Source organism: Saimiri boliviensis, chromosome 21 (assembly GCF_048565385.1).
Source record: "Saimiri boliviensis isolate mSaiBol1 chromosome 21, mSaiBol1.pri, whole genome shotgun sequence".
NCBI classification, from domain to species: domain Eukaryota; kingdom Metazoa; phylum Chordata; class Mammalia; order Primates; family Cebidae; genus Saimiri; species Saimiri boliviensis.
This window is the reverse complement of record NC_133469.1, coordinates 31,471,277-31,489,439: the sequence shown is the minus strand read 5'-3', so window position 1 is coordinate 31,489,439 and position 18,163 is coordinate 31,471,277. Positions and strand designations below refer to the sequence as shown.

The 18,163-nt window shown below is 42.7% G+C and overlaps 1 protein-coding gene across 3 annotated transcripts in view; it reads right to left on the bottom strand.

The window, feature by feature from the left end:
- Positions 1-18,163, bottom strand: part of KREMEN1 (kringle containing transmembrane protein 1) — a 79,235-nt gene that overhangs the window by 48,507 nt on the left and 12,565 nt on the right. For all 3 annotated transcript variants that reach the window (XM_039462501.2, XM_039462502.2, XM_039462503.2), the window contains exons 2-3: positions 6,173-6,335; positions 1,057-1,148 (exon numbers count right to left, since the gene is read on the bottom strand). In XM_039462501.2, coding sequence (XP_039318435.1) covers positions 1,057-1,148; positions 6,173-6,335 — 255 coding nt within the window. The remainder of the gene's footprint in view (positions 1-1,056; positions 1,149-6,172; positions 6,336-18,163) is intronic.

Here is an 18,163-nt window from a genome sequence, read left to right as displayed (position 1 = left end):
TTTCGTTTTAAAAATTTGATTAAGCAGACTGAGCAAAAGCCCATTCTTCTGTTCTTTACCATTTTCTCAATTTGGGGACTGGATTAAGGCACACTCAGGTTGGAAGGACAGTGAAGCTAAGGCCTAACTGCCAGGCAGTGTTGACATCTGGGCATTTAAATTACAAAATGTGAGTACTAGGTCTGCAGCACTGGTTCAGGGGCTGTCTTTCCCCCTGGAGGCCTTGGAATTCAGACTGCTATTCCAGGTGCCACTGAAAGGGTCCCCAAGTCCCATACACAAGCCTCCTGACCTGAGAGGTAAGAAAGATGGCAGGGCAAAGAATAGGTTTAAATAATAACCTACCTAAATAATTAGAAGAAAAATAACCCAGATAGAATGGTTATGAATGTACTGTCTTTTTCTTCAGCTACAGGCACTGAGCTGTTTTGGCAATTTTTTTTTTTTTTTTGAGACGGAGTTTCACTCTTGTTACCCAGGCTGGAGTGCAATGGCGCGATCTCGGCTCACCGCAACCTCCGCCTCCTGGGTTCAGGCAATCCTCCTGCCTCAGACTCCTGAGTAGCTGGGATTACAGGTGCACGCCACCATGCCCAGCTAATTTTTTGTATTTTTTAGTAGAGACGGGGTTTTACCATGTTGACCAGGATGGTCTCGATCTCTTGACCTCATGATCCACCTGCCTCGGTCGCCCAAAGTGCTGGGATTACAGGCTTGAGCCACCTCGCCTGTCCTTTTTTATTTTTAATTTTTATTTTTTTGGTGAGATGGAGTCGCACTCTGTCACCAGGCTGGAGTGCAGTGGCATGATCTCAGCTCACTGCAATCTCTACCTCCGGGGTTCAAGCAATTCTCCTGTCTCAGCCTTCCAAGTAGCTGTGACTACAGGTACCCACCACCACGCCCACCTAATTTTTTTGTATTTTTAATAGAGACAGGGTTTCACCATATTGGCCAGGCTGGTCTTGAACTATCTGACCTTGGGCAGGGGCCCTCCCTCTCTGCACTCTTAGTGTTCAGTTCTGTAAACCATCACACTAGGTATTGCGGTCTTACTCTGGCAAGCAGGTATCTCACAGTACTTCCAGTAGACACCATCCTCATGCTCCGCCACATAGCACCAGGGGCTCACATCTCCATCTGGGTTTCTGTTGGGGAAAAGGATAAAACTGATGATTTCTGATGTGTTAACGTAGCTGGTTCATTGCTTTTCAGTTTTACAGAAAAGGAAATGCTTTGCTTCTGTATTGTTTCTAATACTAGGTCTGTATCTCAGTGCCATCTCTTGTCAAAAAGGAAAATATGGTAATATTACAAGAACAAACATATCTACCATGACATATACTTCAGAGTCTGGACAAAAGTGAGCAAAGGTAATATATGTTTAGGTAAATTCACTATAGTTTAACTGGGACAAATGACCACTGCACACATCATGCCAAATAGCACTGGCACCTTGAATGTGAACACGGAGATTCCAAGGCTGAGTGAGCACAGGGGCTCTCAGTGCTGCTGATGAATATGCAAACCGACACAACCGGTCAGAGCAGCAATTTGGTAATTAGAGCCAAAGGCCCTAGAAATATGCAAACCCTCCACTTGGCAATTTCCTCTTTAGAAATTTATTCTAAGGAAAGCTCACCTATATAGATGTTCAACAAAACACTTTTTTTTTTTTTTTGAGATGGAGTTTCGCTCTTGTTACCCAGGCTGGAGTGCAATGGCGCGATCTCAGCTCACCGCAACCTCCGCCTCCTGCGTTCAGGCAATTCTCCTGCCTCAGCCTCCTGAGTAGCTGGGATTACAGGCACACGCCACGATGCCCAGCTAATTTTTTGTATTTTTAGTAAAGATGGGGTTTCACCATGTTGACCAGGACGGTCTCGATCTCTTGACCTCGTGATCCACCTGCCTGGGCCTCCCAAAGTGCTGGGATTACAGGCGTGAGCCACCGTGCCCGGCTAAAACACTTTTATAATATAAAAAACAGGTAGAAATAGCAAATATCCAACAATAAAGGATTGGTTAAATAAATAGTATATCCATAGAAGGGAATACTAGGCAGCTAGGGAAAATGTGGTATAGAAACCAGTCTTATTAATTTGCAAATATATTCAAAATGCCTTATTAGACTCTTTTTTTTTTTTTTTTTTTTTTTTTGAGACAGACTCTCACTTTGTCACCCAGGCTGGAGTGCAGTGCCGTGATCTCGGCTCACTGCAACCTCTGTCTCCCAGGCTGAAACAATTCTCCTGCCTCAAATCTCCCGAGTAGCTGGGACTACAGGTGCACACTTCCACACCTGGCTGATTTTTTTGTTTGTTTTTAGTAGAGGTGGGTTTTCATCATGTTGGCCAGTCTGGTCTCCAACTCCTGATCTCAAGTGATCTGCCCATCTCAGCCTCCCAAAGTGCTGAGATTACAGGCATGAGCAACTGTGCCCAGCCTTATTAGATTTTTTTAAAAAAGAGGCAGCTATAAAACCCAATAGATGACACAATCCCATATTCTGAAAAGACGTACTTAAGAAGGAATGTACACCAAACTCTTATAAAATATCTCTAGACACTGGAACTATTGGTGATTTCAATTTTTTTTTCTTTTCTGGTATTGTTTCCTCAATAGTGAATACTCCAATGGTGTAATTTTTAAACAGTAAAATAAAATTCACTTAATAAAGACTCCACTGACAAGCTTTCATCAGGATCAGGCTCACCATTTGCTAGAAATGGGTGCTATTCCTTCCTCAAAGTGCTGACTCCTCAGAGAATACTGAGGAAAACTGCGTCAGAGTTTCAGTTAGAACTTGTGATCCTGCCATGCGGTACCAATTTCTGATATGGAGATATTTTTAAAGATGTATTTCACATTTCTAAATGAGAATGGCCTGGAATAAATACCCTTTAAGGTCTTTTCAACCCACAGATGCCATAACAATAAACAAGCAACACTACTGAAGCAGACAAATAAAATGGCAGGGGCTACTGGACACCCAGAAAAGACTCCACTGCTTTCCAAGCCCCTTTTATTTAGACTCAGAACACTGGAAACCTGACACTCCAGTTAGGCCGGAAATGGGCATAAAGACCCTGCAGCAGGAGCTGGGGAGCAACCCCTATCAGGCCAGAGCGGGCTAAGCCTATCGTGTGGCCTGGAAGATAAGCTTTCCCAAAGCACAAAGCGTCCTTTTATTTCTTGTGCCCAAAGGCAGGTGCCAGCACCAACTCTGCTCTTCCCCATTCTCTGCCTTCCTTCTAAGCCAGTTACTTTGAGCCCAGAAAAGTGCATTCCCATCACTCGCCAACTCTCAGACATCTCTAATGTGATGGGTCTGAAAAAGTCACACAAGACAAACATGGTGTCGGGTGTCAGCTGAGAAATCAAAGTAGGAGAACTTGTACAAAGCCCTTCTTTAAACAATATTTCACTGTCATTTTCCTCCCTCTATTCAGTGTTCAGCTTTGATGTAGTATTTATTTGGTAAAGCCCTTAGAAAACAACTGTTTATTATCAATGTCAAAACCATATTGAAAAGCATCAGAATAGCTTAATAAAGAACAAGCAAATCCATCCTTGACTTTGCTGCAGTGCTAAAACAAAAGGCCTGGACTCTTTGATGTAATAATCCACAATTTCAGCCTCCCTTTTCCAAAGTATAAACTGGTATGAAATAGTTCAGGTCTCCTGCATTCCATCAAATCAAAGGAGAAGGTTTGATATGATGGCTGCCCAGGGCTAAGGAGAAAGGTCGTCCCTCCTGGCTCTCACCGCTCTCTTAATGGAAGTTTATGGGTGCATTTCTAGGAGCCTGTGAGTAGAAGTGGGTGCTAATCCATAAGAAAGAAGAATTTTTTACATAAATTAGGCCTCACTGGAAATTTGAAATTTACCTTAAAGTCATATTTAAGGCTGGGTGCAGCGCCTCACACCTGCAATTCTAACACTTTGGGAGACTGAGGCAGGTGGATCACAAGATTGGGAGTTTGATATCAGCCTGGCCAATATGGTGAAACCCCATCTCTACTAAAAATACAAAAAAAATTAGCTGGGCGTGGTGGCACATGCCTGTAATCCCAGCTACTTGGGAGGCCGAAGCAGGAGAATTGCTTGAACCCAGGAGGTGGAGGTTGCAGCTAGCCAAGATTGTGCCACTGCGATCCAGCCTGGGTGACAAAGAGAGATTGCGTCTCAAAAAAAAAAAAAAAAAAAGTCAGACTTAAAAACAGGAGTTCTTCTAAGATTTGTTTGATAGGAAGCAACAGAGCAATAGAATAAACCAACAGCCTACTACCAAGAGACACTTTGGAAAAAGAAGATAAGTAACTATGGAAAGACAAAAACCAAGTACTTGTTTCTCTTCCTAAACACTCTTCTCAACCCAACCCAACTATTCCTATAAATAGAAAACCTAGAGTAAGGTAATAAATAAAAAATGGGGTGAGACTAATTTTTTAATTAATGCAAAAAATAAATTAACATGTATAAGTTTGAAAATAAGGAAAAATTATTTAATGAGCACATGTAACTTTTTTTTTTTTTTTTTTTTTGAGACGGAGTTTTGCTCTTATTACCCAGGCTGGAGTGCAATGGTGCGATCTCGGCTCACCACAACCTCCGCCTCCTGGGTTCAGGCAATTCTCCTGCCTCAGCCTCCGGAGTAGCTGGGATTACAGGCACGTGCCACCATGCCCAGCTAATTTTTGTATTTTTAGTAGAGACGAGGTTTCACCATGTTGACCAGGATGGTCTTGATCTCTCAACCTTGTGATCCACCCGACTCGGCCTCCCAAAGTGCTGGGATTACAGGCTTGAGCCACCGCGCCCGGCCGAGCACATGTAACTTTAACAATGAAATACAACAGATAGCAAAATGTGACATGGCAAATACATAAATTGTCTCTGGGACTTGGGACTTGGTGGGGAGAGTTTCAAGAAAAATGGGTAAAATGGGAAACTTTAACTGTTTAAACAGCATACATCTGCAGTGTTTGCGAAGTTTTTTTAGAAAACAAGCTTTTAACACTTTTATAACATGCAAAATAAGTCAATGGTAACTAGGAGGGAATGGTGAGTTGATATAAGATAGGACAGAGGTGAAGGGAAGTGCTGAAGGTATGGGGATAAAGAGAACATAGACTAAAGGCCTGGTGACTTTGAGATAACTACAAGGGCCCTAGAGTGTTAGCAAAGGTATGTAGAGGGCAGAAGGTAAATAGTGTGGCCCACGAAATACAGGAAAATGTATGTTGGCTCAGCTGGGTCAATAGCACCATGGCTGAGATTCCAACATATGTAGAACCAGGGACATGGCGTATAGTTCAGCAATCATTTTTTTCCTGTCCCAATGGCTCAAGAGGCTGCCTTTGCACCTGTCCTAATAATAATTAAATTCAGTGCATTGCTGAACCGTGAGTCTCATTACCAGGATCTTGGGCACAAGCAGCACAAATGTGTAACCAGAAGTGCTTACAATCTTTTTTCTGGGCCCTACATACCAGTGATTCTGAACCTGTTTTCAATCACAGATAACTTTGAGAAGCTGATCAAAGCTATGGATCATCCCCAGGAATTGTGAATACACATTTGAAGTACCACGGATGTCAGGTTGAGAGCCCCTGCTAGGGTCAGACAGGAGGTGAAAAGCAAAGAAACACTTAGTCTACTAAAAGGAAGTAAACAGCACACATCTGATGGATACAGCTGTTCCCAGAGCAAGGTTATCCTGGGCTGGCCGGAGGTAGAATAATGTAGGCAGCTTCCTTTGCTCAGAAGCAGGAGGCTTGGGTCACAGATGGTGCTGTTTGACCATGACATTCTCAGTAGCGTAGGCTGCTCTTCTAATTGTGTATTGTCCACTGGTGGTAGGGCTAACTGAGAAAACCTTCCCAAAGAGACAAGAAGTGATCAGACAGAAAAGCAGAGCTTTGGAAACTAGCATTAAAGAATGTTAATGAGTGAAAAGAGTGTTGAAAAGAATGGCAAATTGTGTGTGTGTGTGTGTGTGTGTGTGTGTGTGTGTGTAAAGTGTGGAAGAAATATTTTAAAAGCTGACAAAATAAGTCTCTGAGGTGGCCAAAAGGTTTTCCCAAGTTGTGAGCTGGGATGAAAGGGGTTCAAAGAAGAGACCAGATATACATCTGTCTTTTTAAAGTACTGCGTGGCCCCATCTTACCTGCAGTAGTTGTGCTCACCCAGGCCCCCCTCCCCGTTGGGGTATTTCAGAGTATTGTATGGATGCTGGAAAGTTTCGTTCCAAAACAGACATGGCTTCCCGCCTTGTAGTGCTGTCCAGTTCTGTGTTCCCCTATAATCCGCACCATTGGCTGTGAAACACTCTAGGAGAAAGAAAAGACAGAGCAAACTAATTTTCTGGCAACATTCATAGTTTCCTCCCTCTTTGGTTGATGTTTTGTTTTGTTTGGACCAAGTTGGAAATGGATAGTGTCTTGCTAGATCCTGGACACAGTGCAGTTAACACTTCTGGGGCTAAATAAATCTGAAATAGGTACCCTCAAAAAGCCAGACTAATCTTGGCACTAGCTTGTCTACAGACAGTAGAACATTTTCCCGTAAAGCATGCAGATCCCAACTAGGATATAAACAGAGAGCTGAAGTGTACTGAAGTCCATGAAGTGAACCAGGAAACCCCCAAATCTGGGAACAGTTGGTAACAGCCATCCACGTGGAATTCTGGGTACTCGGAGGGGGTCACTGCTCTCGCCAGTTTCTCTGTGTGGTAACTAGAACCAGGTCACCAGCTGTAACTGAGCTCTCCCCTACAGTCTGAAAGGCTACACTGACACTTGGATTTAATAAGACCATCGGATACAGCAATGCTTTGGAATCCCAATCACACAAATCTGGGAATGACTCACATTCCCTGGTAATGAAGAACAGTCCTCCCCATGCTGTTTGAGATAGAGGTGCAACAAAACAGTCAGCAGGAGGGAGGAAGGGCCGAGTTGGCATTTTCTCTCACCTCTTTCTGAAATTCTTTCTACAAGGCACATTGAAAATCGTCTCAGGTCCAATTTAATAAAATGACAAATCCTCGCAGGTGCAACAATGTGTTTCTAAAATCTGCTTCTTAGACTTTGGGGGATGGGAACTGAGGCTGATACGATTTTCACCCACATATTGCATGCATTAAACTTGAAGAGGTTCATGAGACAAGCACAGTACAAAGAACAATTTTTAGAAAGTAGCTTAGTTGAAACCGACAGATAGAAGCACTTCAAACACTTTTTAAAGATATATCACTAGAAAACTGACAATCTGGGGGATTTATACTAGCATTCTCAGCTGTATTTCTTTCCTTCTCCTGGCATGCACTGACCTTAAACTTCTAGTATTAAGGACTCTTAATGCCATCTCTTAGTGCTGTCCATGTGCCTACTCTATTCTAAGCATGTGAACAACACGAGCACATTCTGGAAGATATTTCTTTTAATACTTCAAACTATCCACAGAACATCTTTCTTCTAGTACTCTCTTCCTCTGACCATCCAGACCCTGTGTTTTGTCTGGAATGGCACCATTTTATGGATAGCCAAAATAATCTGATTGTCCAGCTATGCAAAAAAACCCTAGCAATTTATTATTTATTATTTATTATTTTATTTTTGTTTTTTGAGTCTCGCTCTGTTGCCCAGGCTGGAGTGCAGTGGTGTGATCTCAGCTCACTGCAACCTTCACCTCCCAGGTTCAAGATTCTCCTGCCTCACCCTCCCTAGTAGCTGGGGTTACAGGCACCTGCCACCACACCCAGCTAATTTTTATATTTTCAGTAGAGACGGGGTTTCGCCATATTGGCCAGGCTGGTCTCAAACTCCCGACCTCAAATGATCTGCCCACCTTGGCCTCTCAAAGTGCTGGGATTACAGGCATGAGCCACTGCACCCGGCCAACCCTAGCAATGTATCATGTCTGGTGCAAAGCTCATGTGTTATGATAAGAGCAACTCTTCATGTACCATGAAGCCAAACCCTCAACCAAGAGTCTGCATATATAAGTTCAAAGGTAATTGAAAGAGGCAGCTCAGTGTAGCATAAAATGCACTAAACCAAGAGACTAAGCCTTGGCTTCTTATCCTGGACCTACTGCTGACCAGCTGTGTGACCTTGGATGAATAAACATCATCCAAATCACTTCTAATATTTACACAGTGTTTTACCATGTGCCAAACTCTGTTTAAGTGCTTTACAAATGTCAGCTTACCACCAATCCAGAGAGGTACCTTAGTACCCCATTTCACAGATGAGGGAACTGAGCACTCGACCATGCCTGTGCTGCCTCTTCTGGAACCCCTTTTGCATCATCCTTGTTTCCCCATTCTCTCCCTCACTCCACTTCCAATTCATCAGCAAGTCCTGTTGACTTCCTTAAAACTTGTACCCTGAAACTGGCTTCTCCTCTCCATCTTTGATGCCAACAGTATAGTCCCCTATATCATCAGAGAATGGTTTGGGTCTCACAGCTTCCACTTCTGTTCTCTTACAGTCCATTCCCCATAGGTCTTAAGAGAATGATGGCACTCAGAACAAAATCAACTCTTCCTCGGTGTTTGCAAGGCCTCTGTGATGCAGCCTCAGCCCCTTCCTCCCACTGAAACAGAGCTCTTCCCTTACTCACTTGCTGTGCTCTAGCCACACTGGTCTGCTTTTAATTCTGTGAGTACACTATGCTATTTCCTGCCCAAAATGTTCTTTCCCTAATACTTCCCATCACAGACTAAATACTACCTCCTCAGAAAGCCGTTCCCATCATCTTTACTGCTATTTTTCTAGCCTTTGTTTGCTTCACAACACTTACTATCACAAGGAATATATGTGATCTGAGAGAGAGAGAGACAGACACACCAGAGCCCTATTCCAACCCCAGAGCTAGAGTAGGAACGAGACCTGTAGTTTTGAGAAGCAGCTCAGGTGGTTCTATTAAGTAATCAGGTTTGAGAACCACCAGACTAGATGATTCTAAGAACATCAAGCCAACCAACTGCTAAATTTTAATTGCTGTGTTTTAATACATCTTTTTCTAAAATGCCAATTGCTAGAATTTTAATTGCTATGTGTTAATACATCTTTTTCTCCTATGAGAACTTGTATAGCAAAACATCATATTGTACCCCTTAAATATATAGGATAAAAATAAATTGTTTTAAAAAGCATGAGTGGTGATCCAGCAGCCAGAAATGCAACTCAATATATCAATAGAAGGTCTTAGCTATACATAGCAACCTGCAGGGCAGGAGGGGGTCTGAGACTTGGATGATTTGGTTTGTAATACAAAGGAATGTGGCAAATGTGTAATAAAAAGAATCCACACACATGACTGTCCTTATAAATGGAGACAAGATGGCATCTGAGAGTGGAAGTGGGAAAGTGCAGGCTTGTTTGCTTGGGTCTGTTCCTCTTAAACCCGATTTTGTTCTCAGTTACACTGGGGAAACTGAGGCAGTATAACACATTCTGTGATTGTTTTTTGACCAGCCTTGCCCAGTACTTATCAATTGTGGAGAAAAGCAAGAAAAACAAACCTGAAAGCTCTGAATTTTTTTGTTTTGAGATGGAGTCTCACTCTGTCACCAGGCTGCCCAATATTGCAGTCTCAGCTCACTGCAACCTCTGCCTCCAGGTTCAAGCAATTCTCCTGCCTCAGCCTCCTGAGGCCCACCACCATGCCCAGCTAATTTCTGTATTTTTAGTAGAGACAGGCTTTCACCATGTTAGCCAGGCTGGTCTCAAACTCCTGATCTCGTGATCAGCCCTCCTTGGCCTCCCAAAGTGCTGGTATTATAGGTGTGAGCCACTGCACCCTGCCAAATGCTCTGGATTTAAAGTCATCTGTGCATCTTGATTTCATCAGATACTAGGATGTGTATTAGGTAAATAGTACCCTACCTCCCTTATTTTTTTCTTCAAAATAGTGATTTTATTTCCTTTGTATATATACCTAGAACTGAGATTGCTGGAATATGGTCATTCTATTTTGAATTTTTTGAGGAACCTCCATACTGTTTTCTATAGTGATTATATTAATTTTTTTAAACTTTATTTTAGGTTCCAGTGTACATGTGAAGGTTTGTTACATAGGTAAACTTGTGTCACAAATTTACATAGGTAAATTTGTTACACAGATTACTTAATCACCCAGGTACCCAACAGTTATCTTTCCTGCTGCTTTCCCTCCTCCCACCCCCAACCCTCAAGTAGACCCCAGTGTCTATTGTTTCCTTCTTTGTGTTCCTAAGTTCTGTCGTTTAGCTCCCAGCCTCCCTTATTTTCTACTGCTATGAAACTGATGTAAGCTTTGGCTAAATAAGCAAGGAGTGGCTTAAACCAATAAACACACACACGCGCGCGCGCACACACACACACACACACGGCCAACTGTTTATGTATTCAGTGAAAAGAGAATGAGTGAAGGCAAGAGATCTAATGTCTAGGAAATTATTCATTAATTAGTTCAGCAAATATTTATTCAATATTATGTGCCTGGCACTGTTGACAGCACTGGGGCTACAGAGAAGAACAAAGATCTTGTATTCATGGAGCTTACATACTTACAGTAAACTGATCAAAGTTATTATCAGACAGTGATAAGTGCTATTAGAAGGAATGAAGCAGAGTAAAGGGAGGGATATGGAATGGGGAGGGTTCCCTCTTAGAGTGGGTCAGAGAAGGCCTAGTGAGTAGAGATGTGGATGAAGGGAGGAAGCAAACCCAGTCAAGGAAGTGGGAGGTGCTGGCAGAGGGTCCAGCAAATGCAAAGCCCCTGCAAATGGCAATATGCTTGGCAGGTCTGGGGAGCTACACAGCTGCTCCTCTAATCTGACTGAAGTAAAAGAATAAGTAGGGAAGGGCGGGCAAGGCCAGGATGTGTAAGGTCTTGGGGGTTAAATAAATGAGATTTTGGCTTTTTTTGTAAGTGTAAGGGGAAGCCACTGGAGGGCTTTGAGCAAGGGAATGACATGATGTGACTTATCTTTTATTTTTATTTATTTATTTTTGTGACCTGTTAGGTAGAGGAAAAAACATTGATAGGAACTAGGCAGGGAGAATAGTACGTAGTTACTGTGGAAGGATGGGCTAGAAAGGATGGCCTGGACTAGGCTGGCAGCTGTGGGGTGGTGAGAAGTAGACAGATTCCAGACATATTTTGAAGGTAGTGGCAAAAGCATTTGCTGGGGGTTTGGATACAGGGACTGAGAGACAGAGGGGTCATAGAGAACATCAAAGGGGCCTGAGCAACCAGGTGAAAAGTCATACCATTTACTGTAATAGGGAGGGCCCAGGAAGGTCAGAGTGTTTTGGGATAGAATCAAGAGTTTGGTTTTGGATAGGTAAAGCTTGACATCTTCAGAAAACTGAGTGGAGATGTGGAGTAAGCAAATGGCTACATGAGTCTGGAGTTGAGAAAAAAACGCTGAGGCTAGAGCTAGAAATATAGTCCCCGGCACTTATGTGTAGAGAGAATAGGGTACTGTGTCTATCAGCCCTGACATCTGGGGCTGAGCCCTGGGGTCCTCCAACATATCACACTTCGCAATGATGACTGAGAAAGTACAGCCTGTGAGGTAGGAGAAAAGCTAGGAAAGCTCTTTCAGTAATTTTTTTTTCTTTATCACACACAACCTCTAGCAACAATGTGGTACAGTGCAGAAAGCATATGTTAGGGGCTCTAGAGCCAGACCCCGGCTTTTCAGTTTACAAACTACAAGCACCTGCCTAACTTCTTTGAGCCTCAGTTTCCTGACTTGCAAAACGAGGGATTTATCTATAGCTCAGGGCAGTTGGAAGAATTGGAAGGTGTGTAAGTAAAGTATTCAGTACATGGTAGGTATCCAAAAATTATTATTGTATAATCATAAAGGCATAAAAATAATCAAACTTTATATAAGCTTAGAAACATTATAAGCATCGGCCGGGCGCAGTGGCTCAAGCCTGTAATCCCAGCACTTTGGGAGGCCGAGGCGGGTGGATCACGAGGTCGAGAGATCGAGACCATCCTGGTCAACATGGTGAAATCCCGTCTCTACTAAAAATACAAAAAATTAGCTGGGCATGGTGGCGCATGCCTGTAATCCCAGCTACTCAGGAGGCTGCGGCAGGAGAATTGCCTGAACCCAGGAGGCGGAGGTTGCGGTGAGCTGAGATCGCGCCATTGCACTCCAGCCTGGGTAACAAGAGCGAAACTCCGTCTCAAAAAAAAAAAAAAAAAAGAAGAAATATTATAAGCATCATGATAATATAGGTTATTCTGAAGCCAGGTGTGGTGGCTCACGCCTGTGATCCCAACACTTCGAGAGGCCTAGGCGGACAGACCACTTGAGCTGAGGAGTTCGAGACCAGCCTGGGCAACATGGTGAAACTCCATTTCTACCAAAAATACAAAATTAGCCAAGCATGGTGGCATGCACTTGTGGTCGCAACTACTTAAAAGACTGAGTTAGGAGGATCACTTGAGCCTGGGAGGCGAAGGTTGCAGTGAGCCAAGATCACACTACTGCACTATACCCTGGGTGACACAGTGAGACCCCATCTCAAAATATATGTGTGTATGTACATTATTCTGGTCCACAAAACAATTAGCTATAAAAGGCAATATAACATAAGTATACGAGCACATCATCCTACTACAAGTCTGTTTAAAGTTAGGCTACCATCAGCCAGGCACAGTGGCTTGCACATGTAATCCCAGCACTTTGGGAGGCTGAGGCAGGTGGATCACAAGGTCAGGAGTTCAAGACCAGCCTGGCCAACATGGTGAAACCCTGTCTCTACTAAAAAGACAAAAAAAAAAAAAAAAAAAAAATTAGTTAGGTGTGATGATGGATGCCTGTAATCCCACTTACTTGGGAGGCTGAGACAGGAGAATCACTTGAACCTGGAAGGTGCAGTGAGCCGAGATCGCGCCACTGCACTCCATCCTGAGCAACAGAGCAAGACTTCATCTCAGAAAAAAAAAAAAGTATCGGGCCGGGCGCGGTGGCTCAAGCCTGTAATCCCAGCACTTTGGGAGGCCGAGGTGGGTGGATCACGAGGTCGAGAGATCGAGACCATCCTGGTCAACATGGTGAAACCCCATCTCTACTAAAAATACAAAAAACTAGCTGGGCGTGGTGGCGCGTGCCTGTAATCCCAGCTACTTAGGAGGCTGAGGCAGGAGAATTGCCTGAGCCCAGGAGGCGGAGGTTGCGGTGAGCCGAGATCGCGCCATTGCACTCCAGCCTGGGTAACAAGAGCGAAACTCCGTCTCAAAAAAAAAAAAAAAAAAAAAAAAAAAAAAAGTTAGGCTACCATCAAGATGGAACATATATATGGTTTGACTCCTGTGTTGAATCCTAGCATTCAGTGGATACGTAGTAAAGGAAAAAGATACAGAGGAGCAAGTAGGTTTTTCTTAATCAAAATTTCAGCTATAAATACGATAAAAATACATCCTCATTTATTTATGCTACTAAAATCACATAATTGAATGTTTATACTAATCATAAGTGAGAAAAATACAAGTTAATAGAGTCCCAGAAAAAACTGCCAGGTTGTATAATACCTGCTCTGCAGTTTTAAAGTTGATGCTTTAACTACAACAAGGTATTCTTTTAAAATAATTAAAACTTGGCCAGGCAGGGTGGCTCATGCCTGTAATCCCAGCACTTTGGGAGGCCGAGGTGGGTGGATTACCTGAGGTCAGGAGTTCGAGACCAGCCTGACCAACATGGTAAAACCCCATCTCTACTAAAAATATAAAAGTAGCCAGGTATGGTGGCACATGCCTGTAATCCCAGCTACTTGGGAGGCTGAGGCAGGAGAATCACTTGAACCCAGGAGGTGGAGGTTGCTGTGAGCCAAGATTGCACCATTGGACTCCAGCCTGGGCAACAAGAGCGAAAGTCTGTCTCAAAATAATAATAATAATAAAAACTTGACATGCATAAGATAGTGGTAGGAAAACAGCAGTTAATCTAAAAGACATCCTAATCTTTGGTAAGATTTAATAAAGCTGAAGAATATGCTCTCTATAAAGCTCCATAACTAGTTAATTCTTAATTTGTCCCAAACCACACTACTGAGAAATATAACACTTTTCTCATATTGAATCTAGAATACTCCTGGTTTTCTGGTAGAATTACTAGTTAGATCTCTATTAACAATGCTTGTGAGAGTCATTGTTTTTTGTTTCTTTTTTTAATCCACCAAAGTTAAGTCTCTGTTCTCTCAAAATTCTGTGAGAGAACTCTGTTCTCTGTGGGACCACTTGGCACTTCTGCTGATCTTATGTTGGAAGAATCTGGCTGGTTTTAGCCTGGCTTGAAATCAACATGAATCAATACACATTAAATTCAATTACAGCATCTTAAAAGCAAGAGAGCAGATAACATATTCCAATGAGAATATTCTGTTCTTTAAAAAATGTCTATGAAACTTGGTAGGTAGCTAGATTACAGAAATCTAAGGGTTAGGTGGAAATGCTTTTTTTTTTTTTTTTTTTTTTAAATATTTAGAAGGTATGGCTTATGCCTATAATCCCAGAACTTTGGGAGGCAAAGGCAAGAGGATCACTTGAGCCCAGGAGTTTGAGATCAGCCTGGGCAACATAGGGAGACCCCATCTTTACAAATAAAAATAAAAGTTAAAAATGTGCTGGGTATGGTGGTGTGTGCTTGTAATCCTAGTTATTTGGGAAGTTGAGGTGGGAGGATCACTTGAGCCCAGGAAGTTAAAGCTGCAGTAAGCCATGGTCATGCACTTCAGACTGCATGATGGAGTAAGACTCTATCTCAAAAATATATATAGAGAGAGGGCAACATGACAGTATTGTCAAATATTTACAGAACACACCTGTTGCCCTGTTGGGTTTCAAATAGAGATTGGTGCCCAGTGGGAACTTGCACCACTTCAAAACTGCTGGGCAGACTACCCTTTGCCCTCAGATACTCAAAAGCACTATGGAAAAGCTTATTTCAGTTATGTGAAACCCTGTAGTAAAGGGGCATGTGGCCCTGGGAAGGCAGGGGTTCCCAGTTTTTTCCAACCCAAAACCATTGAGGATATGAGAAGACACACTCCCATCTTCAAAAATGGCTCTCCAAGACCAGTGATTTCTACAATTACATAGAGGAATGTCATCAGATCTAGACTAGAAAGAGGACAGTTTAGGGGAAAAAACAACCCTGTACACACAGAGTACGTATGGAGAATCAATGCAATAAAGGGGAAATGATATCAGAGAAGCAGTTGACATGGTGGTTTGAACAAACCACCCAGACATGTCATTGGGCCGCAGTTTCTTCCTTGGTTTCCTCATCTGTGAAATTAGGAGGGTTGAACCAGATTATCTCAATGTCCCCTCACTGTAAATGTCTACAATTTCAAGTTCAAGATCTAACAAAATGAAACTCAAGTTCAAAAGTCTGGGGTGATATGACTGGAAAGCACTAATGGCTAAACATCTCTTCCAGGCTTAAAATTGTCTAATTTTATGTTTCTCTAATGGAAGTAAGAATTCTATGGTAAACAAACAAACAAACTCACCTCCCATGTGGGTCCTCCCTCTGAGAGGCACTTAGGCAGGGTGTTGCTCTGTCACACAGGCTGGAGTGCAGTGGAGCCATCCTGGCTCACTGTGGCCAGCCTCTACCTACCAGGTTCAAGTGATCCTCCCATTTCAGCCTCCCATATAGCTGGCACTACAGGCATGTGGCATCACACCTGGCTAATTTTTAAATTTTTTGTAGATATGGGGTCTATGTTGTCTAGGCCAATCTTGAACCCCTGGACTCACTCTACCTACCTGCCTCTGCCTCTCAAAGTGCTAGAATTACAGGCAAGAGCTATTGTGCCCCCCTCCCTCCATTTAGGCATTCTTCTTGCTTAAAAGAAACTACATCTTCAACAAGTAAAATGCAAGAAAAGAAAAAAGGGGAAATCTAAGGGTTAATAGAAATTTAGGACTCACATTATCTAAATATACTCTGTTAGATCCTGACTAAAGTGTAAAAATTACTAGTAAGACGACCAGGAACATTTGAACATTGACTGGGTATTTGATGGCATTAAAGAATTATTGGGTTTATTTTAGGTGTAATAGTGGTACTGTTACTATGCTTTTGAAAGGAATCCTTAGCATTTAGAGATACATACTAAAATGTTTACAGATGAGGTGACATATCTGAAATTGGTTACAAAATAATATAGTCAGGTGAATGAAGAGGGTATAGAGGAAACAACATTAGCCATGGTTAACAATCGTGGAGGTCGGGAGATAGATGCATGAGACTTCCTTACACTCTCTTCTCTATTTGTGTCCTAAGTTCCCCATAATAAAAAATTTTTCAAAGAACATCTTGAAAATAGTTACTAACATGTTATTTTGAAATTAATCTATCTTAGCCTTTTTCCAAGAACTATAAACAAATTCAGCCATAAAGTCGGTCATCTAAATAAAAATTGACATTCATTATCATGTTCTTGGACTGTGTATTAACAATGCCAAATGACCATAGAACAAGCTGCACTTTTGCCCAAAGTGGAATTACTACAACAAAAAGCACTATAATGTCTTAAGTATTAGCTTTTCATTAAAATACCTTTTAGATCTTCTTTTCCATTTAAGGAGATGGTGTCCTTCAAAACAGTATGGAAGGAAAGGCCACGCCTCTCAAAGTTACTTTAAATAAAGAATTTATACTTTTGGAAGGGGACTTGAGGTCTTCTATTTGAATCTACCATTTATCTCTACTAAGAGATGACATATTTAATTACTTAAAAGACCATTCCAAGAAAAACTGAACTTACAGTAAACATAAGACCAGATGTTTGAATTCAGAAGAACCATGAAAATGCTTCAGAGAGGGGGCTTTATTTGTTAAATAAAAATTCAAAAAAGAAATAATTATTAAGGCAGAGAAGGTCCAGAATGCAGTGGCTTGGGTAGCACTCTTTTCCCATCTGGCTCTCATCTTGAATATGCTCTACTCCTACCCAGGCAGGACCCACTGGAAAACATGCCATGCTTGTCACTGTGAAGCATGCGTGTTTTTGCCAGGAATAGTCATCATGAATATGCATTAGTGCTTGAGGAATTATTTATCATTTACCATGTTATAAACCCATACGATAGTCAGAGGCATCTGAATCAGAGCAACTCCATGTTGAATAGCAGATGGGTAACACAAGGCTGAGACTTGCTGGGCTGTATCCCCAGTTTAGACATTCTTAGTCACAGGATGAGATAGGAGGTCAGCACAAGACACAGGTCACAAAGCCTCTGCTGATAAAACAGGATGCGGTAAAGAAACCAGTCAAACCCCCCCCAACACCAAGATGGTGACAAAAGTGACCTCTGGTCATCCTCACTGCTCATTACACACTAATTATAATATACTAGCATGCCAAAAGGCACTCCTACAAGCACCATGACAGTTTACAAATGCCACAGCAACATCCAGTTCCCTACACGTTCTAAAAAAAGAAGAACCTGGGCCGGGCGTGGTGGCTGTGGGAGGCCGAGACGGGCGGATCACAAAGTGGGCGCCTGTAATCCCAGGTACTCGGGAGGCTGAGGCAGGAGAATTGCTTGAATCCGGGAGGTAGAGGTTGTAGTGAGCCGACATCAAGTCACTGCACTCCGGCCTGGGAGACAGAGCAACACTTCGTCTCAAAAAAAGAATATAAAAGAAAAAGGAGGCCGGGCGCAGTGGCTCAAGCCTGTGATCCCAGCACTTTGGGAGGCCGAGGCGGGTGGATCACGAGGTCGAGATATCGAGGCCATCCTGGTCAACATGGTGAAACCCCGTCTCTACTAAAAATACAAAAAATTAGCTGGGCATGGTGGCGCGTGCCTGTAGTCCCAGCTACTCAGGAGGCTGAGGCAGGAGAATTGCCTGAACCCAGGAGGCAGAGGTTGCAGTGAGCCGAGATCGCGCCATTGCACTCCAGCCTGGGTAACAAGAGTGAAACTCCGTCTCGAAAAAAAAAAAAAAGAAAAAAGAAAAGAAGAGAAAAAGGAATCCTCAGTGTCAGTTCAGGGAACTCCTCATCCCTTTCCCCAAAAGCTCACAAATAATCTACCCGTTGTTTAGCCTATGGTCAAGAAATAACCATAAAAATGGCCGAATCCCTTGGGACTGCTCTGCCTATGGACCTATGGAGTAGTTATTCTT